Source organism: Hemitrygon akajei, chromosome 16 (genome assembly GCF_048418815.1).
Source record: "Hemitrygon akajei chromosome 16, sHemAka1.3, whole genome shotgun sequence".
NCBI lineage: Eukaryota > Metazoa > Chordata > Chondrichthyes > Myliobatiformes > Dasyatidae > Hemitrygon > Hemitrygon akajei.
Genome location: NC_133139.1, coordinates 61,751,214 through 61,776,325, shown reverse-complemented (window position 1 = coordinate 61,776,325; position 25,112 = coordinate 61,751,214). Strand labels below are relative to the sequence as shown.

Genomic DNA, 25,112 nt, shown 5'->3' with positions numbered 1-25,112 from the left:
GTGAGACTTTATCAAAAACTTTCTGGAAGTCCAGGTACACTACATCCACTGGCTCTCCCTTGTCCATTTTCATAGTTACATCCTCAAAAAACTCCAGAAGATTAGTCAAGCATGATTTTCCCTTCATAAATCCATGCTGACTCGGACTGATCCTTCTACTGCTATCCAAATGTGTCGTAATTTCCTCCTTTATAATTGACTCCAGCATCTTTCCCACCACTGACATCAGGCTAACCAGTCTATAATTCCCTGTTTTCTCTCTCCCTCCTTTCTTGAAAAGTGGGACAACATTAGCCATGCTCCAATCAGCAGGAACTGTTCCTGAATTTATAGAACATTGAAAAATGATTACCAATGCGTCCACGATTTCTAGAGCCACCTCTTTAAGTACCCTAGGATGCAGACCATTAGGTCCCGGGAACTTATCAGCCTTCAGACTCAACAGTCTATCCAACACTGTTTCTTGCCTAATATAAATTTCCTTCAGTTCATCCTTTACCCTAGTTCCTTTGGCCACTATTACATCTGGGAGATTGTTTGTGTCTTCCCTAGTGAAGACAGATCCAAAATACCTGTTCAACTCGTCTGCCATTTCCTTGTTCCCCATAATAAATTCACCCGTTTCTGTCTTCAATGGCCCAATTTTGGTCTCAACTATTTTTTTGCTATTCACATACCTAAAGAAGCTTTTACTATCCTCCTTTATATTCTTGGCTAGTTTACCTTTGTACCTCATTTTTTCTTGGCGTATTGCCTTTTTTGTTATCTTCTGTTGCTCTTTAAAAGCTTCCCAGTCCTCCGGTTTCCCGCTCATCTTTGCTATGTTATACTTCTTCTCTTTTATTTTTATACTATCCTTTACTTCCCTCGTCAGCCATGGCCGCCCCTTCCTCCCCTTAGGATCTTTTTTCCTCTTTGGAATGAACCGATCCTGCAACTTCTGCATTATTCCCAGAAATACCTGCCATTGTTGTTCCACTGTCTTCCCTGCTAGGGTATTGTTCCATTGAACTTTGGCCAACTCCTCCCTCATAGTTCCATAGTTCCCTTTGTTCAACTGTAATACTGACACATCCAATTTTCCCTTCTCCTTCTCAAATTGTAGGTTAAAACATATCATATTATGGTCACTATTGATGTCACCATTGACTCTTACAGTGAGAGGCCATTTGCTCCAGCACTATCTCTTTGATGACACCAGTTCCTAGACCTGACTTCCATAGTCTTGTACATCCCACATCATCGCAACAGATTGTACAGGAAATATATTCCCCTGTAGCTTCTGGCTTTTCTGACAATTATGTGAAAATCATGTCTTCTGGTTTCCCAGTAGTCTCACTATGTAAACTATCAAAACCATCGGTGATTTGGAGCATTTCAATCAAATCTCCTCTCAGCCTTCTTTAGACCTTGCAGCAAACTGTGGACTGTTCCATGTGCAAAATGAATCACAAATATATCTTACTTTGATCTATCATCCCTGTGCCCACCTTGAGTTTCTTGAATGCCCTGAATGTATCTGCCTCTACCACCACTGCTGGCAGGGTGTTCCACACACCCACCACATTCTCTGTAAAAAACTTACCTCTGACATCCCCCTTATACTTTCCTCCAATCATCTTAAAATTATGCCCCTCATATTAGCCACTTCTGCTCTAGGAAAACGTCTCTGGGCATCCACTTGATCTATGCCTCTTACCATCTATCAGCCACCACTCATCCGACTTTCTTCCAAAGAGAAAAGCCCTAGCATGCATAGTTGTCCCATCGAATATGACTTCCATGATTTTGCTGAGGTTTGACAGTAGATAAATTGCATAGAAACAGGCTGGGTTGGATTTGTATGCCTTGGTGTTGGGTGTCAAGGACCAGAGGGCACAGAAGGACATCACTTTAAAAGTCAGATGAGGAGAAATTTCTTTAGGCAGAAGGTGGTAATCTGTGGAATTCACTGCCACTGACAGCTGTGGAGGCCAAGTCATTGGGAAAACTTGAAGCAGAAGTTGATAGGTTCTTGATTTGTCAGAGGTTACAGGGAGAAGGCAGGAGAATGGAGCTGAGAGGGAAAATAAATCAGCTATGATCGAATGCTGGAGCAGACTTGATGGGTCAAATGGCGTAATTCTGCTCCTACGCCTAAGGTCTTATGGTGTGAACAAGGCAGATTTGGGCGATTACTCACAGAGTGTGACTGTATGGGAACAGCTCAGCTAGAGTGTAGCAGATTTGGGAATGCACATCCCTGGTATAATAACTTTTCTTTTTTCTTGACTCCTCTCTGGGAAAACTTTAGCAAGAATGACTTCACTCACTTTTACACTAGTGTAACCATGTGCACATTTATTCATCTTGCTAATGCTAAAATAGCTGCCTGTGCCTTTAAGAGAAGACGGTGACGTCATTTGGCATGGGTGGAGTAGAAGGAAGAGGTGCCATGTTCTGGAAAGGATGACGTTCGAATGCTTTTCAGAGGTTTGGTGAGGAATGGTGAATAATATTTGATAATATCCATGTAAATTCATTTATAAATCTAGAATATCAATAATTTCACGTGGCTTACATGTGGATGGTTTAAATTTTCGCGAGTAAAAGTGATCGACACTGGAATAGCGTGATTGCGAATTTGCTTAATCGGCCTGCTAGGTCAGCCTTTTTAGTAATTCAACTACGAGACAATATATTGTAAAAGTTTATTTGTTTTCCTTTATCGTTTCATGACCGAATATGAATGTAACAGAGTAATGTGAATGTGTTTATCTCTGTTCATGTAGCGTGAGCGAGGAGAACTCGTTTCAAGGTCTAGCCTACATGTGTTTGGAAGTTAAGATCTGGTGTGCCAAATGTGAGTATATCTCTTAGTTAAGGTGAGATGTATTTATTCGTATTTTCGATGTCATGCAGGATGGTGGGATTCTAATGTTGTTCGTGTTTTTTTTTAAAGAATTGCTACTGCCGAATTGGATTTGTATATTTTTAGTTATTTTCATACTGCATAACAACGGTGTGGTCCGAAGTCAAACTGAGATTGCAATAGCGGGAACTTTAAAAAAAATTATCTTGTCATTTTTATTTTTAATACGCTTTTTCTGCAATAAAACATCTAAAACAAATAAAGGAATTTAAGACCCGGAGAAGTATTTATTGTCCTGCTTGTGTATTTTTCCACAGGCTACAAAACTAGTAAGGGTATCAAAGGTTATGGGGAGAAGGCCGAAGAATGGGGTTGCGAATAATCAGCCATGTTGGAATGGCGCAGCAGACTTGATGGGTTGAATGGCCTAATTCTGCTCCGATGTCTTTTGTCGGACAAAAGGGAAGTCCAGTAAAACATCACATTCGGGAAAACAACAAGGGCTGGTGGTTTAAGAATAAGATTTGTCTGCTTGGGTGCATTTCAAAAATTGCCAAAGAATTGGACACTGAACTGCAGGAAAGTGAGCAGAGATATTTCGAAGCAAAACAAATGTATCCTGGGTCGGTTTGGTATGGGATGGTCAAAGTAAACAACAATTAAATAGAGTATGTATCGCTGACGTTTATAGAAGAGCTGGCAACAGTTCTGAAGATCAATGGCAACCAAGTAAACATTTACAGCCTAGTAAATTTAACTGGATTACTGGGGTGCATATTAAATTCTAGGTCTTTGCCAACTAGATGCCCTTTGGAACATTAATTACCTCTTTACGCCGTAGGCCATATTAAGTAAATTGTCCAGCCTGTGAAGGAAGGAGAGATGGAAGGAAGGGTGGATGTTAGTATCTATGAAACAGTTGAGCCTTTATTTGAAGATACACAGAAAGAGGGAGAGAGGTAGATAAAGACACAGACCAATAGCAAATACATGACAATAGGAGTATCAATACTTTCAATTAAAAGTAGGCAGAAACATAAAGTTAACATGACTGCTGAATTAAAATGGCACACACTATCCAAAGATGGTTTATACAGGCTTTACTCAATCACTGCATTTGGTTGTCACAATGATAAAAGATATAAAGCCATACAGCACAGAAACAGGCCATTCAGCCCAACTAGTCCATGCCAACCAATATGCCCAATTAGTCCCATTTGCTTGCATTTGGCCCATAACCTTATAAACCTTTCTTATCCATGAACCTGCCCAACTGTCTTTTCATAATTGTTATTGTACCTGCCTTAATCACTTCCTCTGGCAGGTCATTCCACATAATGTATCAGACATGATGGAATGGTAGAGCAGATTTGATGGATTGAATGGCCTAATTCTGCTCCAATGTCTTTATGGTCTTAAAGTCATTCTGATCCAATCAGTTGCTTCAAATTCAAGTCCCATTGTTAATTACCACTTAGCTGTGGAGGTGGAGGACAAATTTAATATGAGAAGAGAAAGAGTTAATAGGAACCTGAGGGGAAAGTTTTATTCTGCAAAGTGTGGTACATATAAAACCTTAAGACCATGAGACATCGGAGCAGAATTAGGCCATTTGGCCCATCGAATCTGCTCCGCCATTCCATCATAGCTGATTTATTAACCCTCTGAACCCCATCCTCTCCCCGTAACCTTTGCCATCTTTGCTAATTAAGGACCTATCAACCTCCTCTTTAAATATACCTAATGACTTGGCCTCCACAACTGTCTGTGGCAATGAATTCCACAGATTCACCACCCTCTGGCTAAAGAAATTTCTTCTTGTTTCTGTTTTAAAGGGATGTTCTTGTGTTCTGAGGCTGTGCCCTCTGGTCCTGGACTCCCCCACTATAAGAAACATATCTGCATATCCATTCCATCCAAGCTTTTCAATATTTGATAGGTTTCAATAAGATTTTCCCTCATTACTCTAAACTCCAGTGAGTACAGGCCAGAGCTATCAGAAAGGAAATGAAGAAAATTTCTCATTGTCTAGAGATTGGAACTCACAGATTGAGGGAGGGAGGAGCTATCAGTACAGGTGAATGTAACTGGACATTCTCGAAAGGTAGTGTAATCTGCAAGTTCATGGACAATGTAGGAACAGGCTAAGTGCTGCTTTTTAGCTGGAATGAACAAGATAGGTTGGAGGCCACTCACCTTTTCCCAGGGAAGGACAACCGATTGGTTTAAGGTGAGAGGAAAGATTTAAAAGGGACTTGAGGGGTAATTCCTTTCAGCAAAAGGTGGTGAATCTGTAGAGGTCAAATCATTGGGTATATGTGGAGATTTTCTTATCAATAGTGGGGGAGTCTAATACCTGAGGGCACAACTTCAGACAGAACATCTATTTAGAATAGAACTGAGTAGAAATTCCTTTAGCCAGAGGGCAGTGAATCTTCGTAATTTATTGGCACAGACGCTGTGATGCCCAAGCATTTGGGTATAATTAAAGCAGAGGTTGATAGGTTTATGATTAGTAAAGGTTCAAACCTTATGGGGGAAGGCAGGAGAAAGGGGGTGAGAGAGATAATAAATCAGCCATGATGGAATGGTGGATCAGACTCAATAGGCCTAATGGCTTAATTCTGCTCTTACATCTTATGATCTTATAGAACAATCTGCAGTGAAAGTAGTTGAGTCAGATACAATAACAATATTAAAAGGATATTGGATAAGTATGTGGATAGGAAAGGTTTTAAGGGGTGTGGGACAAATGTGGGTAAAAGAGACCAGCTTGGTGGGTACTTGGTTGGCAGGGGTATTTTGGGCTGAAGGACCTGTTTCCATACTGTATTACTCTTGGACACTACTGTACAATTCTGTGTGGCTGGTTACTTGCTATTCTTTACCCAGCTTCTTCATTTTTACTGGGATGATCTGGGATATTCTGTTATGGATTGTCTTGATCACATTTCTTTGGATTCTGATGGACTACGTAATTCTGTTCATGGGAAAGAACTCTTCAATTGGTATGTCTACCTTGCAATTTTGGCTTGACCTTCGATGAGCTTTAAACACACATCCATTTATTAAATGGCGACTGAGTATTCAATGCGCAAAAGTGAGCAGCTGGCCCCCAGGGCAACTGGAATGAAGGTGCAAGTAACTAGCAGATTACTTCTAAACATTCTAGACAGCTCCCCATCTCTCTATCTATTGCCCCATCACTGTACTGTAAATACGTTAAACCACTTTTATTAATGATGTTTACATTGCAAGTAGAAGTCTGTGTGAATGTATTCATGTACATTTTATTCCATACCCGTATGTCTCTTTGTTCCTTACAATTGTTGAATGTTGTTACTTTTTGTTGCACATCACATGTTGACCAACACACTACTGCAAATTCCTAATATGTGTAAATGTATATGGCAAATAAAGTTGATCCTTAATCGTTGATTATTTAGAGATGCACTTAAGAGTAATAAAGAGATACTGCAGGGAAATAAAGCCCTATTGAGCCTGTGCTAACCACCAACCACCAATTTACCATGATCTTATATTAATTACCGTAACCAATCTGACTGTCATGAGTGCTAACATGCAAGACATTATCACTGTGAGTGATTTGTGACTACAGTCGGCCCTCCTTATCCATGGGGATTGGTTCCAGGACTCCCCGCGGATACCAAAATACGCGGATGCTCAAGTCCTTTATTTAACCTGTCGCAGTGTGGTGGTCTTTAGAACCAGGCTCAGCTCCGAATCCGCAGCATTTCTGTTTACGAAAATAATCATGATTGAAAATAAGGTGGAAGTAATAAAGCAATCGGAAAGAGGTGAAATGCCATCAGTCATTGGAAAAGCATTAGGCTACAGTTGGTCAACGATCAGAACAATTTTAATGGAGCATATGAAAGGCCCTGCCCCGATGAAAGCTACAATTATTATTAAGCAACGCAGTGGTTTAATTATTGAAAAATGTATGTTTCTTAATTGATTTATATGCATAGAAAGGTAAAATATATACTTTATACTAAGAAAAACGTTTGACTGACGCTAAATAATACCGGATGTACCTGTTCCGACTTAAAAGACGGACTCAGGAATGGAACTCGTTCATAACCCAGGGACTGCCTGTACTTTTAAATCATCTCTAGATTACTTATAATACCTAACACAATGTAAATGGTTATGTAAATAGTTGTTATATTGTATTGTTTAGGGAATAATGACAAGTAAAAATAGTTCGAACATGCTCAAACAACGAGTGCTGGAGAGAGAACTTCCAGGTTTTCCCGATCCGTGGTTGGTTGAACCTGCACATGTGGAACCCGTGGATAAGGAGGGCCGACTGTATTCCTACTTATAAAGCTCCATTAGCATAAAACTCATGAGGTTAGATTTGTGGTCTTACTTTCCTTCCAAATGATTGGTTAATAGGTTGTTAAATATTAATGGTGGCACAGTAGCAAAGCAGTTAGCATGATGTTATCACAGTGCCAGCAACCCGTGTTCAATTCCCGCTGCTGGCTGTAAGGTGTTTGTACTTTCTTCCTGTGATCGAGTGGGTTTCCTCCGGGTGTTCCGGTTTCCTCCCACATTCCAAAGATGTATGTGTCAGTAGGTTAATTAATCACATTAAAGTAACTGGGCAGAACAGACTCGTTGAGCCAGAAATACTGTGCTGTATTTCTAAATAAATATTTCGTTACTAGAGCCCAAGAATTTGAAATAGTTAGGCTGGAATTAAATACATTTAGCAGTATGTTTTATTCCATCTAATTTTTAAAATCGAACTCATACAAAGCAATATTCTTCCATTAAGACATTTCAGTAATGCATTTAAAGTGCTGAAATTTGCAGGCACCATACGAGACTGTGCACAATCTGTTTCAGCAGTCATGTCTGGTGTGTTCTACCTCAACCACCCATTCACTCTGCTCTGGTAACGTAGTGCATTGTAGGGGCTTTGGGTCCTTGGCCCAGGAACATGGAGATACTATTTTTGCTCTCTTTTTGCATTTAAGTATATCTTTCTTATTGTAAGTCATAGCATATTTTAGTTTTGCACTGCACTGCACATATGTCAGCAATGATAAGCCTGATTGTGATTCTGAGCTGAATTTCGGAAGGGGGGGGGGGTGTGAAGAGAGATCCACAATGCACTTGGCCATCTTAGACATTGACTAGTACATGCCACTGGTGATGATGGCCTCACCTGAATCTCTGTGCCTGGTGGTGCAATGGACCAGGGTATCGTCGGCTGCTTGACTGATAGAGTTGCGACAGCAGAGCCTGGCCAGTCTTTTGACTGGGGTTGTTGGCAAACTTCACTGTGATGGGCTCTGTTGCCCCTAGAGGTTTCTGGCCATTCAGTCCCTTGATTGCTTCCTCTGCCTCTATCCTCTTGTCAAATCGTATAAAGCCAACTCCTCGGGAAACCCCTGTTGTAAGAATGCAAAATAATGTAGAGTTTGTATGAACAGAGAATAATTTACATATGTTTGGTACAATGTGAACCTATTATTTAGTAGCTTACCCCCGTCTTGACTGCTGTAATTTCTCACCACTATATCAGAAGGTAGTGGGTTCCCAACTTTTATTTTTTACACTGTTTACTTACTTAGTATTCTGTTACTGTATTTGGAAACTCTGCACGGAGGATAAACATTCATGTGTGGCCGATGGTCGGAATGACCTAATTCTGTTCCCATGTCTTATGGTCTTTATCGAACCCTCTGTCCCCAGTTTTGACTTGACTCACGGAGACCTGACAGGAGTCGTACCTGTAACTTGATCGACAAGGATGCGTGAGGTGATGATTCTGCCATATTGGGAGAAGAGTTGCTCCATCTCCTTTTGGCTCATGGTCTTGGGAAGTCCACTGACATACAGGTTGGCATCTCTGATGGAGGCTGAGCTGGGTCGAGCATAGGAAACCTGGAAGAAAGAGTTAGGATTCTGCAGATATTGTAAATGTTGAGACACACACACACACACACACACACACACACACACACACACACACACACACACACACACACACACACACACACACACACACACACACACACACACACACACACACACACACACACACACACACACACACACACACACACTCACTCACTCACTCCCCCTCCACCCAGTTAGGCAGCATCTATGGAGGAGACTCAACAATGGACATTCTGAGCTGAGATCCTTCATTAGAACTGGAAAGGAAGAGGGTAGAAGTCCTAATAAGTTTTCCTCTTGTCGATGGCCCCTACCTTCTTACCTTGGCTTAAGCTCCCTTCCTTTTTTAGTCCTAGGCCCAAAATGTTGATTATTTATTCCTTTCCTTAGATGCTGCCTGACCTGCTGAGCTCCTCCACCATTTTGTTTGTGTTCGGTAGAAATAGTTGTGCTTAATATGTGACCGGTTCAGTATGGTGTAACTGAGACGAAATAAGTAACAACCTAGCTAAGATGGCACCTGTGTACGATGCTCTCTTGGTCGACATCTTCTGGATAGATCACAAACCTATTTATTTTGCTTCTTTTACATTTGTTTTTCATCTCAAATGTGTTTCTGAAACTGAGCCTGTGATTTACAGTTTGAAGATGAATTGAGTGATCCAGCACTTTGCTGTTGCGGAGAAGATTTCAGGAAGGGAGCCCAAGCTTGAGCTTGAAGCCTTGAGGCAAAGAAATTTTGAGATAGGGTGTGAACCAGCGATTGCCTCCATTTTGATGTTTAAAGCTTCCATTATTCACCAATTAAAGTGACAAGAAAGATTGAAACATTGAGGCAAATGCAGAAGGTAAGCAAGCGTTCAGCAGTGACTACTTGCCTTTTAATCCCTCTGCTGTGAGGCCTATTGCTGTGTCCTGAGGGTAGACCTCTGTATTCTATCTGTGTCTTTCTCCTTCCATAATGTCAGAGGATTTTGCTGAGGTTCTGCATTTATGGATTTGGACTATGGTCTGTGCACTTTTTCAGTCTTACAGTTTTTATATTCTGTATTGTTGCACATTCTTTCTCTTTGTGTGGGGCAAATGGGTTTGGAGGTCGATGTTCTTGCTGCATTTTGTGTGGCAGAAGGCTTGGGGGTTGATGATAGTGTTGGCGTTCTTTATTGTGCGGGGGGGGGGTTTACTGTTTCTTTTTGAATTTACTTCCATGGTTCTTTGTTTTTTGGCTATCTGGAGAAGCAGAATCTCAGAGTTGTATGCAGCATACATACTTTGATAATAAATGAACTTTTGAATATTGTTACAGCATAGAAAGAGGCCAATTGGCCTGTAAGTCGTGCAGGGTCCTGGTGTGTAAGATCATAAGAGGAGCCAGGTTAGACCATCTAGCTTGGTGAACCTGCTGTGCCATTCAATAAGATCATGGCTGATCTGGTCAATGTCTCAGCCCCTCCTACCTGCCTTTTCCCCATGACCCTTATGATCCCCTCTCATTCTTCTAATTCTTCCCAAACTCCAGGCTCGAACTCCAGGTGTGCCTGCAGACTGACCCAAGTGCTTCTCGCTTTTCATGAATCCACTGACCTGGAAGAGCTGGACATATTGCTGCCCTTTGAGCTCAGAGCAGAGACCTCAACTCCTACTCACAGACAGACAGACATACTTTATTGATCCCGAGGGAAATTTGGTTTCATTACAGCCGCACCAAGAATAGTGAAGAAATATAGCAATATAAAACCATAAATAATTAAATATTAACAAGTTAATAATACTCCCCCATATCCCTTCTCTAAACCCTAGTCTGTCCTTTAACTCTCCTAGATCCTTGTCCTTAAATCATAACCTAATCCCCAACTCTCTTCTTTGTCCCCAAAACCGTTCCTATGAACTTAAAAAACAATTCAGTCTGACCACGATCTAGATGGTCAGCAGCTCGACACCATCTTGACTATTTGTGGCTATTCTGTATCTCACTGGGGACATCCATCATTTTTATTTGAAAACCAATCCAATTAAATATCCACACAATTGAAAGTGGCAAAGCAATAAAGGTTCCAGCAACCTTTCAGATTTGAAAAGCGAAATAAAAGGCGACTACTCTGTTAATACATTTTGCAAAAGGTTAGAATCTCTTTTTTCAGCTGATGTTGCCGATCCTGTTAAAACAAGCCATTAATTGCCTACTACATTGAACAGATTGTATAGTGGAGCCTTACTGTAGTGACCTCTCCATAATCCATCACATACCACAACCCAAGCCACCTCTCTCAGGAGAATTCCCGAGCTAATTTTGCCACGGTAATAATGAGGCCCTTCCATCTGTCACATAAATTGGCTTTTAAAAAAGTCGCTCGTCTAATCCAATGCACACAAGGCAAGGAAAGGCCAGTATTATGAACTAAGACACTCATTACAGTGACATCCCAGGGGACAAAGTGCAAAATGTTTCATAAATTAACCCTCAGGGACCCTTGTCTCCATGGTAACTTCCAACACATGCACGTCCTTTCTGTCAACGACCCAGCCTCCTGGTTGTTTAAAAGAAAAATTAAATGAGGATAATGTTGGAAATAAGTTTTCTTTGTTGTTGCTGGGAGAGGAAGAGCTTGGGTGCTCATTAGAAGCCAGTCACAGGAGGCCTCTGCTGGCTTTAAGAGTTTTGTTGTGTGGTACAGTGGACGGAGTTGGCTGTTTGTGGTTACTCTGGTAACTAACACTCCGTTCCTTCATCCTTCTAACCAGCTTTGAAGGGAAAGGAAATTTGAAGGTCTGTTACACCAACAGTGGCTTTAACTGCAGTTGTTTGGTTCCTGTTGAGAACAGCAGAGCCACGGTTTCACTGTGCAACCCCAGAATCAAATTAAGATAATAAAAAGAAACCTTCCCTATTGCATCACCTCAACCTGTGTCACCCAAGACTGCTCTCTCAGCCTTCTTGATATAATCAACTTTCTCTAACCTACGTAGCCAACTGTTGACCAAATGCGGGCAACTAGGACTAGCATATATGGGAATCCTGGTAGGCAGGGATTAGTCGAGCCGAAGGGCATGTTTCTGTGCTGTATGTTTCTCTGACTCTGCACAAACTGTTGCAATCCTTCCCGACTTACGATCTGAAATTCTGAGAGTAATATGCCACTCTCCATCCCTACCTGAGCCAAAGTACTTCCTGACTGCTCATTCACATCCTCACTCTGCAACTTAAGTAAAATGCTGATCCCCAAATCAGCTTCAGGGCTAGAATAATGTCAGCTATTGATCGATTGTTCTGATTAGAAGCCTCTTCTGATAAGTAATACATTTTTCAGGACATGGGTGTGTCCAGCATTTAATACGCTTCCCTCATTAAAGATTATCTTTATTTGTCACATGTACATAAAAATATCAAAACATGCAGTGAAATGCGTTGTTAGATGTGCTGAAAGGCCTGTTTCTGTGCTGTGGTGATCTATGACTGTGACCAACACAGCCCGAGGAGCCTGCAAATGTCAGCATGCATTCTGCACCAGTGTAGCATGCTCACAACTTACTAACCTTAAGTCATACTCCTTTGGAAAATGGGAGGTAACCAGGTAAAGAGGAGATCCAAGCAGTCAGAAGGAAAATGCCCAAACTTCTTACAGACTATGGTGGGAATTGAACTTACTTGTGTTATAAAGCTAGCCACTTCACTATTATGCCACACCCTAAACAGTAGCTCTGAACATTGAATAGTGCAGCACTGGCCTTTGACCCACAACATTGTGTCAAACTAATTAAACTAATCCCTTTCTGCCCACACAATGTCCATCTCCACCATTCTCTGCACATTCAGTGGAGGAATTTCTTCAGCCGGATGGTGGAATTCATTGCCAGAGACAGCTGTGGAGGCCAAGTCATTGGGTGTATCGAAAGCAGAAGTTGATAAGTTTCTTGATGGATCAGGGCATCAAGGGTTACAGGGTGAAGGCAGGAGAATGGGGTTAAGAGCGATAATAAATCAGTCATGATCAAATGATAAAGTAGACGCAATGGGCTGTGTGGCCTAATTCTGCTGCTACGTCTATGGTTTTATGGTCTTCACCCTTGGAAGTGCATTACAAGCACCCATCACTCTCTGTGAAAGATAACTTGATTCATGCATCCTGTCTCATCTTAAATACTCACCCTTTAGTCTACCAGGCCATTTCGGCATCGATAACGTTGTTGTGTGCCAGGAGTTACAAACAGACTGGTCTAGGGAAGGGTTGTAGATTTTTATCCTTGAAGAACATTAATTTGTACAATAATCCTGTAATTTTGTGGTCATTATGACTAATAACAGCTGCTTCTCTCAACTGAAAAAAATTCAGATAATTAACTGGTGTCGCAGTGGGATTTGAACCCTGGGCTCCGAGACCAGTAATTTAACTAACACACTATCACCACGGTAAGGGCATGAGGAAGTGAAGTCACTCTGTGACACCCAGTACTGGGAGATGGCACAGTTGGTGAAGACACCGCCTCATAGCTCTGGTCACCTGGGTTCAGTGCTGACCTCCGGTGCTGTCCATGTGGAGCTTGCATGTGAATGACCCCAGGAATAAAAGTGTTAATGAATGAGGAGCATGTGATGGCCCTGCACTTGGAGTTTTGAAGGATGACGGGAGGATCTCATTGAAACCTTCTGGAAACCGAGAGGCGTGGATAGAGTGGACATAGAGAGGATGTTTTCATTCCTAGGAGAGGGCACAGTGTTAGAATAAGGGGGCATCCCTCTGGAACTGAGGCGAGAAGGAATTCCTTTAGCCGGGGGGTTGTGAATCTGTGGACTTCATTGTCTTGGATGTCTGTGGAGGCCTGGTCATTAGGTGTACTGAAGGCAAAGATTGGTTGGTCCTTGTTTGGTAAGGGGGTGAACAATTACAGGGAGGAGATATGAGAATAATGTTGAAAGAAAAATTAGCCATAATTGATCAGTGGAGGAGATGGGCCAAATGGCCTAATACTCCCACTCATGTACGGTCTTTTCTATGACTGCATGGGGATTTAATTCCACATCTGAAAGACGTACAGGCTAATAGCTATTGAAAACTCCCACGGTCTGCGGATGAGTGGTAGAACTAGTGACAAGTTAATACAAGGAGATTGAAAGAGTGTTGTAAGTGGGTGTTTAATGGTTAGTATGGACCCGATGGGCTGCAGGACTCGTTTCCATACTGTATGAGAATGATGCTTTATAGAACATTACAGCAGGGTACAGGCCCTTTGGCCCGCTATATTGTGATAACCTTTTAACCTACTCCAGCATCAATCTAACCTTTCCCTCCCACATAGCTCTCCATCTTTCTATCATCCGTATGCCTATCTAAGAGTTTCTTAAATTTCCCTAATGTACTTTGGGGTCGGATGTCTGAGGTTAGCTGGCAGGTCCGGAGCATGAAATTGGTCAGCAAGTTCGGATGTCAGATTCATGAGGATGGAGGTCAGATCAGCAGGCGCTGAGGACAAAGACTTGTGATCATGAACCGTGGTCTGTGCCTTAAGGATGAGGGCTGGCGATCCCTGATACGAAGTGAGTGGTAGGAAGGGGTTTGTTTTTCTGTTGCTGTGCCTGTCGTCTTGTATGTTGGCTGCATCTTTTCTGTGCAGGACAGAATTGTGGGCACAACAGAAGCATTGGCACTGGAAGCATGGCGACATTTATGGGCTGCACCCAGTTGTTGTTAATGGAAACAATGCATTTCAGTGTATGTTTTGATGTACATGTGACTATTAAAATTAATCTAATCTATCATGACCCCTGACAGTGAATTCTACAGATTTACCACTCTGTGTTAAAAAAAAATCTACCTCTGACATCAACCCTGTACTTTCCTCCAATTGCCTTAAAATTATGCCCTCATATTAGCCATTTCCCCCCCTGGGAAAACGTGCTGGCTGCCCATTCTATCGATGCCATTAAATTCATTATTTTGAACTTGATGTGGATGCCTGGAATTTGTAAAAGACTGGAAGCTTTCAGCTAGTAACCCCAACTAACAGTAACTGACAGTTAAAGAAAGATAATCAAGCTGTTTTATTCCATTGTCTTGTGGGAGCTTACCCTGCACAGGTTGGTTACTGTGCTTTCCACATTGCAATCGTAACTGCACTTGAGAAGGATTTGTCAGATCAGCCTGATAGTTAATTTGGTTTGACTTGGTTTATTATTGTCACATGTACCCAGATACAGTGAAAAGCATTTTGCATACTGTTCGTATTGATAAAATCATTACATCATGCTTTGAGCTAAAATAAGGCAAAACAAGAAAGTGCAAAATTGTAATGAGGGAGATTGTAAAGCCGAGCATCCATCATCAATGACCCGCACCATCTAGGCTGTGTTCTTTTATTTATAATTATTAATTTGAGGTACAGCTCGGAATTGGCTCTTCTGGCCTCTGGGTTTCACCGCCTGCAACCTTCGACAATTTTGATTTATCCCTAACCTTATCACAGGACAATTTACAAAGACCAATTAACCTACCATGTATGTCCTTGGACAGTGAGAAGAAACCAAAGAACCCGAAGAAAACCCACGCATTCCACATGGAGGATGCACCCGGTATTCTCATTGCTGCCGTCGGGAAGCCTTGGATCCCACATCATCAGGTTCAGGAACAGATATCGCCCTTCAACCATCAGGATCCTGAACTAGAGTGGATAACTTCACTCACCTTAGCACTGAACTGATTCCACAACCTATTGATTCACTTTCAAATACTATACAATTCATGTTCTCAGTATTTCATTTTTATATATAATTTATTTTTGTGTTCTTTTGCACATTGGTTTGTGGCTAGTTTTTCATTGTTTCTATTGTATTTTTTGTATATTGTGAATGCCCACAAGAAAATGAATCTCGGATATATGATGACATATACTTCGGTAATAAATTTTACTTTGAACTAAGAAGAGTCCATCTTATTGTATAGGAGTTTGTTCACAGAGGGATTGAAGCTGTGTATCTTAATAATAAAATCAACAGAAAAATATGGCCCTCCCCTTTGACAATAAGCCAGACAGCAGAGATATATTGTGCTTTAGACAATATCTCTGGGGTCAGGAGGACTGCACAGTGGACTCCCTCTTTACACGTGATTATAATTAAGAGGCAGCCAAGGATATAGAACAGATTTGATGGGGGTCCCATCTGGTGCTCTGAGAAGCTAATTGCCAGGCTGCCACAGTGTGGGGGTGATGCCATCACTAGGGAATAAAGAAATGGGATCGGATGTGCCTGTGGGAGGTGAAATGCACACTGGCCATTTAACGTTGCACTCAGTGTTTGAGGGGAAATCAGTGTCCCACTTTCTCGCATATGGGCAGGAACATATGTGAAATGGAGAACTCTCAGCGTGTTTCGGGGAACAATAGCCGAGTACTGAAAAGCCCTTCTGTCTTGAATGCTGCCAGGTTTTGGTTAATGTGCCAAATCTGTCTTGATACTTCACAGCTGAAATCCAACTTATACCAAAGTAGAGTGCTAAACGCTGTTTGAAAGGCAGTGAAGCTTTTAAAAAAAAAAAATCCACAAAGAGCCTCCATTTCTATACAAGGCTCAGGAAGAGGAAACATCCGAGATTCTGCAGATGCTGGAAATCCAGAGTAACACACAAAATGCTGGAGAAATTCAGCAGGTCAGGCAGCATCTGTAGAAAGGAATAAATAGTTGAACTTCCGGGTCAAGACCCCTCATGAGAACTGGAAAGGAAGGGCCAGAATCACATTTCCTTTTCTCATCAAAGGTCCCCACCTTCTTTCTCTGGCTTCTGCCCCCTTCCTTTCTAGTCCTGAGGAAGGAACTTAAATTATTTCATACTCTCACCACCCTCTGAGTGAGATATTTCCATATCAGGACTTTCGAAGAGTCTCGACCTGCAATGCTAACTATTTATTCCCCTCCACAGATGCTGTCTGACTTGCCATGTTCCTCCAGCATTTTGTGTATGTTGCTTTGGAATAGGAAACTTGTGTACAGCAACATACCTCAGAGAAAAACGAATTAGCTTTTAGTGACGGTGGTTGGAACATGAAAATATTTCCAATCAGTTCCCTGGAGATAAGTCATTTGTTTATTACCCTTTACCTAAATGAAAAGGTATTGCATTTTTGTGTTTAATGACAATACTGGCTAGACCATTTCTGGAGTATTGCATTCAGTTCTTGTCACACCATTATGGGAAGGATTTGGAGGCTTTGGAAAAGGGGCAGCTGAGGTTTATCAGGATATTGCCTAAATTAGAGGGCACATGCTATAAGGAGGGGGTGGACAAACCAGGGTGATTTTCTCTGCAGCAGAAGCTGAGGGGAGATATGATTAAAGTTTAAATATTTTATGAGGCACAGATAAAGTAGACAGCCAGCATCTTTTTCCTAGGGTTAAAATGCCTAATATGTGAGAGTAAGGTGAAAAGGGGTAAATTCAAAGGAGATATGTGGGGCAATTTTTTTTTTACATATAGTGCTGGGTGCCAGGAATGTGCTGTCAGGGCTGATGATGGAGGCCGATTCGATAAAGGTGTTTAAAAGGCCCTTAGACACATAAATGGAGGGATATGGACATTGTTTAGAAGGGATTCGTTTAGTCAGGTGCTTAATATCCAGTTTAATTAGTTTAGCATAACATAGTGGGCTGAAGGGCCTGCTCCTGTGCTAGGCTGTTATGTGCTTTTATGTTTTATAAAGTACCTTTCAAAATATCTCAAAAAGCCAGTGAAATACTCCTAAGTACCTCAGTCCTACGTGGAACACCAGTCCAGATCTATGTGAGAATGGAACCCATAACAAATGGCTCAGAAGTCACAGGGACATGCACATCTAAACCTATCTCAGCCTGCAGGCTGCCCCAGGCTTACCTAAGTATGTTTTTGTGCATAAATCTAAAGAAACAGAACTTCTTCAACGATTTCTCTCTCTAAGTGGCGACTGCTTCTGCTGCCACCACAGACCTTGTTGACTTACTCCAGATAGGGTCCTCAATTTAAAATTCTCACTCTTCCATTGCTTTTCCCGTCTCTGTCTTTATAACCTCCTGTAGTTTGACAGTCCTTCAAGACCATCGCTGCAGAAGTTGTCTGTGTCCAGGACTTAACTCAGTCACTGCACTGTAAACTCGTTAAACCACTTTTTATAATGCTGTTTACATGGTATTTATGCTTTTAATTTCATATCCGTACTTTAACCTCTAACTTTGTATAATTCTTTATACGTTACGATTGTCAATTTTTTTTATCGCAAGTTACACCAACACACCATAGCAAATTGCTAATACATGTAAATGGCGAATAAAGTTGATCTTTACTCCTTGAAGGGCTCTGCCTTCAGTTATGTTCTCAGATACATCCCTGATTTTCTTTTCCCCTTCTTCAGTGCCCACACGTCCATTGGTTAGTATCTAAAATATCAGCATTCCCCCGAAAAACCATTCTGTCTCGGCAGGTGATATCTCATTTAAGGATATTGACTACAACTTATCGTTTTTGACTGACAAACAGAAAAGATTCTTCAGATGCTGGAAATCCAGAGCAACACACACAAAATGCTGATCCTAAAGAAGGGTCTTGGCCGGAAATGTCGACTGTTTACTCTTTTCCATAGATACTACCTGGTCTGCTGAGTTCCTTCTGCATGTTACGTATATTACTTTGATTTCCAGCATCTGCAGATTTTCTCTTGTCTGTGACACACACAAAAGCCTGGAGGAACTCAGCAGGTCAGGCAACATCTGTCAAGAGGAATAAGTAGTTGATATTTCAGGCTGAGACCTTCACCAGCCCTAGAAAGAAAGGAGGTAGAAGCCAGAATAAGAAGTGGCGGGTATGGAAAGAGTGCAGGCTGGCAGGTGATAGATAAGACCAGGTAAAGGGGTAGGTGGGTGGATCAGGTCTGGTCAAAGGAATAAAGAGTCAATGCTTTGGGCGGAGACCCTTTCTAGTTCTGATGAAGAGTCTTGGCCCAAAACATTGATTGCCTATTCCCTCTGCAGATGCTACCTAACCTGATCTTGATCATAAGACATAGAAGCAAAATTAGGCCAATCGGCTCATCGAGTCTGCTCTGCCATATCGGTTTTTGCTGGAGTTCCTCTAGCATTTTGTGTGTGTTATCCTTTAGAATTAATTTTGATTCACTTCTCTTCTGTGTCCACCTAACACAATGTCCAGTGTTGTTTGTTGAAGAGCCAATGAGACAGTTCCTTCAGTCCACAGAGTTCGTGCTGACCATCAATCACCTATTTACACTAATCCCATTTTATTCTCCCACGTACTCAAGAAATCCCCACAGATTCTACCACTCAGCTACACGCTAGAAATTTACAGGAACCAATTAACCGTGTTAATGTGATTGTGAATTATTTAGGAAAGATGGTATATAAATGCATGTTGTTGTAGTTCTCATAGTCTATTTACATGTCCATAGAGGCTATTTCATTAAAACAGTGCATTGAGGTAGTACTGAGGTAGCATAAAGTATTGCAGTAACAGAAAATGAGACAATCAGATGCAAGGCGATGATGAGGTAGATTGTGAGCCCAAAAGTTGATCTTATCACACTAGGAGGCTATAGTGAGCAGCATGTATAAGCACATACCTCTCAAAGACTTCCACTACTGTTGGAGGTAACAAAGACATCACTTTAGCAGGAACATCTTCATTTATTTTTAAAAAAATTGAGATACAGGGCAGAATAGGCACTTACAGCCCTTCGAGCTGCACTGCCCAGCAAATCCCCTGATTTAATCCTTGACTAATCACAGGACAATTTACAATGACAAAATAACCTACCAACCGGTACATCTTTGGATTGTGGGAGGAAACCAGAGCACCCAGAGAAAACATGGTCATGTAGAGAACATACAAATCCCTTACAACTAGAGCTTGGTGAATCTCAATCCTCTGTTGGAAGGCTGAGTTTCTAACACTATAGCAATAAGATTAATCTGTGCAGATTCTGATCCTTTTCTTTGCCGTGAAGAGGTGGATTGTTGAAAGAGATTGAGCCTAAATTCACTCAGCAGCCATTTTATTAGATACACTGTACACGTGCTCATTATGCAAATATCTAATCAGCAAATCATGTGGCAACAACTCAATGCATAAAAGTATGCAGACATGGTGAAGTGGTCCAGTTGTTCAGACCAAATGTCAGAATGGGAGAAGAAATGCGATCTAAGTGACTTTGACTGTAGAATGATTGTCAATGCTAGATGATGTGGCTTGACTATCTCAGAAACTGCTGATCTCCTGCCATGCCCAATGGTCTCCAGAGTTTACAGAGAATGGTGTGAGAAACAAAAACATCCAGTGTTCTATGGGTGAAAATGCCTTGTTAATGAAAGTCATCAGAGGAGAATGGCCAGACTGGTTCAAGCTGACAGGAAGACAACAGTAACTCAAACAACCACGTGTTATAACAGTGGTGCGCAGAAGAGCATCTCTGAATGCACAACATGTTGAACCTTGAAGTGGATGGGCTACAGCAGCAGAAGGCTACAATGTACACTCATTCACAACTTTATTAGGTACAGCAGGTACCTAATAATGTGGCCACTGAGTGTAAATAATTATGCAGCAAATTCTGGAGCAGCCGGCACTGGAATAGAGTTGCTTTGACAGCTCACTGAATATCTGTAGCATTGCTTTAACTTCTCTCAAAATAGCACAACCCAGAATCTTCCATCGCCGTGTTATAAATAGAAGCCAGTGTGACTTATTTGTCAGGTCCGTTGTCATAGCTTTTTATGTAATTCTATTGTAAGTGCACACTCTCCGTGTCTTTGACATGAAAATTGTTGGCTCTTGCCAAGGGTTTCTGTTCTGGAGCAACGCACACCAAGCGCTAGAAGAACTCAGTGGGTCAGGTAGCAAATTCCTCCTTCCTTTTTACCTGTTCTAATTATCCCCTCCCAGCTTCTCACTTTGTTCCCCCTTCCCCACCCACCTACCTTCCCCCTTATCTAGTCTCACCTATCACCAACTCACAAGAGATTCTGCAGATGCTGGATATCTAGAAAAACGCACACTAAATGCTAGAGGAACTCAGCTGGTCAGGCAGCATCTATGGAGGGGATGTTTCTGGTCAAGACCCTTTATCTGCTCTCTCCTACCAGCTTGTACTCCTTCCACTTTCCGCCCACTCCCTGTTTATTCTAGTTTCTGGCCCTGCCTTCCTTTCTGGTCCTGATGAAGGGTGTCAACCTGAAATGTCAGCTGTCCATTTCTCTCCACAGATGTCACCTAACTTAACCAAATTCCTTCATAGTTTTTTGTGCTGCTCTGAAATTCAGCATCTGTAGTCTCCTGTGTCTGCATTATCATTTCCTACCTGACATACTGTGGTGAACTACATATGCCTGTCTGGACAGGCCCCCCCCCCCCCCCCCCCCCCCGCTGACTGCTCCTGTGGCTCCTCCCACAGACCCCGGTATAAAGGCGATTGGAGGCACTGCTCCTTCCTCAGTCTCCAGGATGTTGTGTGATGGTCACTTGCTGCTTGTGCTTTCTTCCAGCCAACAAAAGCCTACCTTAACCCATGTCTCAGAGTTATTGATGGCGCATACATACATCACCACATTGCCATGGAAATGTGAGCCCTTTCTCATTCTGTCTGACACTGGCCTGTACTCCATCAGAACGGGTAGCACAGAGTGTAGATGGTATCATTGCAACATAGAGAGCATCATGATAGTGTAGCAGCTCGTGTAACTCTTCAGAGTACCAGCAGCCTGGGTTCACTGTATGGAGTTCATATGTGCCTGTTCGGGTGCCCCAGTTTGCTGCCACACTCCAAAGATGTACTGGGTTAGGGTTAGTAAGTTGTGGGCATGCTGTATTAACACGGGAAGCATGGCGACGCTTACGAGTTGTCCTCTAACACATCCTTGGATTGTGTTGGTCATTGACACAAATTGTCACATTTCACAGTAATGTTTCAGTGTACCGTACATGTGACAATTAATTTTTAATCTTCAAATGAGGAAATGGTGGATGGGGATGATTGGGTTTGGGCTGGTAGTTGAGCTGAGGAAAGTGGAAACTTGAGAGACAGTGGCAAGGTTTGGGAGCTTCAGGAACTGCAAGGTTGGGAGGTAGGCAGTGGGAGAACTGATGAGAAATGGGAGGTGAGTAGATGGGTGATAGGTAAAAAGGAGTTAGAACGGTAGGACCCTGGGGATGAATGTAGGCCGTGGAGGCGTGTGAGGAAGATGGAAAGGAGAAATAAGCAGGGGTGTTTAGAAGTGTGATGTGGATTGGAGAGAGAGGAGAGGTGACTGCTTGGGATGAGTCACAAACAAATATTTTTTTCTAACCGGACCCCCCCCCCCCCCCACCCCCCGCCACACCACCACTGTGGGCTGGTGACACAGGCAAACACATAGAACTCTCAGTGTTTATATCACAGGCCATTCAGCCCTTCATGCTCAAACCAAGGTTTACGTTTCAGAGGATGTTCTTCCTTTCAACCTGTCACCCTGCCCTTCTCTGCTCATTACAGCTGGAAAGTACATGGAGCCAGGTCTGTGCTTGCCGGGGCAACACACAAAATGATGGAGAAACTCAGCTGGTCAGGCTGTATGTATGGAGATGAATAAACAGTTCATGTTTTGGTTCGTGCTTACCTTGATAGTTTTAGTCTGTAGCTTGAGTCCATTTAAAGTGTTGATGGCTTTGTCGGCGTCATTTGGATCCACGTAGTTTACGAAACCGTATCCTAAGCTCTGACCTACAGAGAGAAGGAAGAAGGTACTTATGTTCCAATAGGAATAATAATGAGAAAGATTCTATTGACAGTCAGTGAAGGTGGACAGGAGGTGACTTGATAGAGGTGTACAAAATGATAAAAAGGCATAGATTGGGTGGATAGCTTAGAGATTTTTTCCCAAGATGGAACTGATTAATACAAGGGGTATAATTTTAAGGAGGGAAGTATAGGGGGGATGTCAGAGGTAAGTTTTTAATACAGAGAATGGTGGGTGTCAGGGTTGCTGGTAGAGGCAGATAGACTGGCGACATTTAAGATGCTCTTAGATAGGCACATGGATGACAAGACAATGGAGGCCTATGTAAGAAAGAAGGATTAGATTGAAGTTAGGGCAGATTAAAAGTTGGCACCACTGTATGAGTTGAATGGCCTGTACTGTGCAGTAGTGTTCTATGGTTTATGTTCTAATGGTGTATGAAGGGCTGCATCCTTGCTTGGGAAAAATGCATGAACCTCTCCAGTTTGCAGATGATGTACTGTATTTTAGAAAGTGTGTATATTGTTGAACACTGGAAGCAAAGGTTTTTAAGTCGATCTTTTTCCCTCTAGTATCCTGTCTTCAGCTATATTCAAAAAAAATTCTGGAAATTTAGTGATGCTATTTTGCTCCATTTTTAGAGTGCTATGTTGCCATGACAGTCTCACAAAAATTGTTGTGCCATGTGCAGAGACATAATCCAGTCAGCAGGTACAAATCACTTTTGGTCGATCAAATTTATGTTTTGTCTGCCTGTGCTCCAATTCACCCGGAATGTGTCTGATTCATTGAGTCAAATTGATCCTCACCAATTTTTATTGATGCACATCCTGTCCGGATGCTTCACGGTTTGATATAGCAGCTGGTCTGCCAGTGATCGCAAGAAACTGCAGAGTTGAGAACACAGTTCAAAGTTCATCACTTAAAGTTCAAAGTAAATTTATAATCGAAATATGTATATGTAATATATACAGTACAAACCTGAGATACATTTTCTTGTGGGCATTCACAGTAAGTCCAAGAAACACAATAGAATCAATGAAATCTGCACACAACAGCATCAGGAAACAACCAATATGCAAAAGACAACCAACTGTGCAAATACAAAAAGAAAAGCAAAAAGAACTACAAAGAATAATACATAAAAACTCAATAAATATCGAGACCATGAGATGAAGAGTCGTTAAATGTGAGTCCAGAGGTTATGGGTACAGTTCAGTGATGGGATGAGTGAAGTTATCCCCTCTGATTCAATAGCCTGATGGTTGAGGAGTAATAACTGTTTCTGAACCTGGTGATGTGGGTCCTGGGACTCCTGTACCTGCTTCCTGATGGCAACAGGGAGAAGGGAGGAGGGCCTGGATGGTGGGGTCCTTGATGATGCTGCTTTCCTGCAACAGTGCTCCATGCAGATTAGAATATTAGAAAGTTTTTGACAAGAACAGGCCATTTGGCCCAACAAAGCTTGCCAAATTCCTATTCACACAGTGTGTTGAAATAACCATTAAGTTTAGATTTGGAAGTCTCTAAGGTACTACTCTCAACTACACAACTAAGTGTGCTCAACGTTTGTGCAGGCTTTACCCATGATGAACTGTGCCGTATCCAATTCTTTTTGTAGGCTTTTCCATTCAAGGGCTTTGGTGTTTCCATACCAGGCAATGTACCCTCCACCACATATCTATAAAATTTTGTCAAAGTTTTACATGTCATGCCGAATCTTCGTAAACTTCTAAGAAAGTAGAGGCGCTGTTGTGCTCACTTGCTTGGTACTTATGTGATGATCCTAGGACAGATCCTGTGAAATGATCACTGAGGAATTGAATGTTGCTGACCCTCTGCACCTCTGATGCCCCGATGAGGACTGGCTCATGAACCTCTGCTTTCCTCTTCCTGAGGTCGATAACCAGCTCCTTGGCTTTGCTGACATTGAGTGAGAGGTTGTTGTTATAGTACCACTCAGTAAGATATTTCAACCTCCCTCATATAATCTGACTCGTCACCACCTTTGATTTGGTGTGCAACAGTGATGTTATCGGTAAACCTGAATATGGCATTGGAGCTGTGCTTAGCTTCACGGTCATAAGTCTAAAGTGAGTAGAGCAGGGGGTGAAGCACACAGCCTTGTGGTGCACCCATACTGATGGAGATCGTGGAGGAGATGTTGCCAATCTGAGTAGACTGTAAGTGAGGAAGTTGCGGACCCTTTTGTGCAAGGAGGTATTGTGGCCTATGACTTAAAGCATTCATTAGTTTTAAGAGGATGATAGTATTGGATGAAGAACATCCTGATTCTTCACAGTCTACTGCTCTAGGGTTGAATGAAGAGCCAATGAAATGGCATCTGCTTTTGACCTGTTGTGAAGGTAGGCGAATTGGAGTGGATCCAAGTTCAGTTGCTTCTCAGGCAGGAGTTGATATGTTTCATCACCAGCCTCTCAAAGCACTTCATCACAGTGGATATAAATGCAACGAGATGATAATCATTGAGGCAGATTACCACATTCTTCTTAGGCACTGGTATTACTGAAGCAAGTACGTACCTTAGATTGCTGAAGTCAGCACATCACAGGAACCAGCTCT

General features: G+C 42.0%; 2 protein-coding genes across 7 annotated transcripts in view; both read right to left on the bottom strand.

Moving 5' to 3' along the window:
* Window positions 1-7,781, bottom strand: part of c16h19orf53 (chromosome 16 C19orf53 homolog) — a 355,432-nt gene extending 347,651 nt beyond the window's left edge. The window contains exon 1 of the mRNA XM_073069008.1: window positions 7,761-7,781. Within this exon, the coding sequence (XP_072925109.1) occupies window positions 7,761-7,765 (5 nt within the window). The 5' untranslated portion in view covers window positions 7,766-7,781. The remainder of the gene's footprint in view (window positions 1-7,760) is intronic.
* Window positions 1-25,112, bottom strand: part of LOC140740105 (ELAV-like protein 2) — a 213,413-nt gene that overhangs the window by 21,288 nt on the left and 167,013 nt on the right. For 5 of the 6 annotated variants that reach the window (XM_073069000.1, XM_073069001.1, XM_073069003.1 and 2 more), the window contains exons 3-6: window positions 22,410-22,513; window positions 8,620-8,773; window positions 8,052-8,277; window positions 3,678-3,716 (exon numbers count right to left, since the gene is read on the bottom strand). In XM_073069000.1, the coding sequence (XP_072925101.1) occupies window positions 3,678-3,716; window positions 8,052-8,277; window positions 8,620-8,773; window positions 22,410-22,513 (523 nt within the window). The remainder of the gene's footprint in view (window positions 1-3,677; window positions 3,717-8,051; window positions 8,278-8,619; window positions 8,774-22,409; window positions 22,514-25,112) is intronic. The other variant, XM_073069005.1, reaches the window with a different exon arrangement.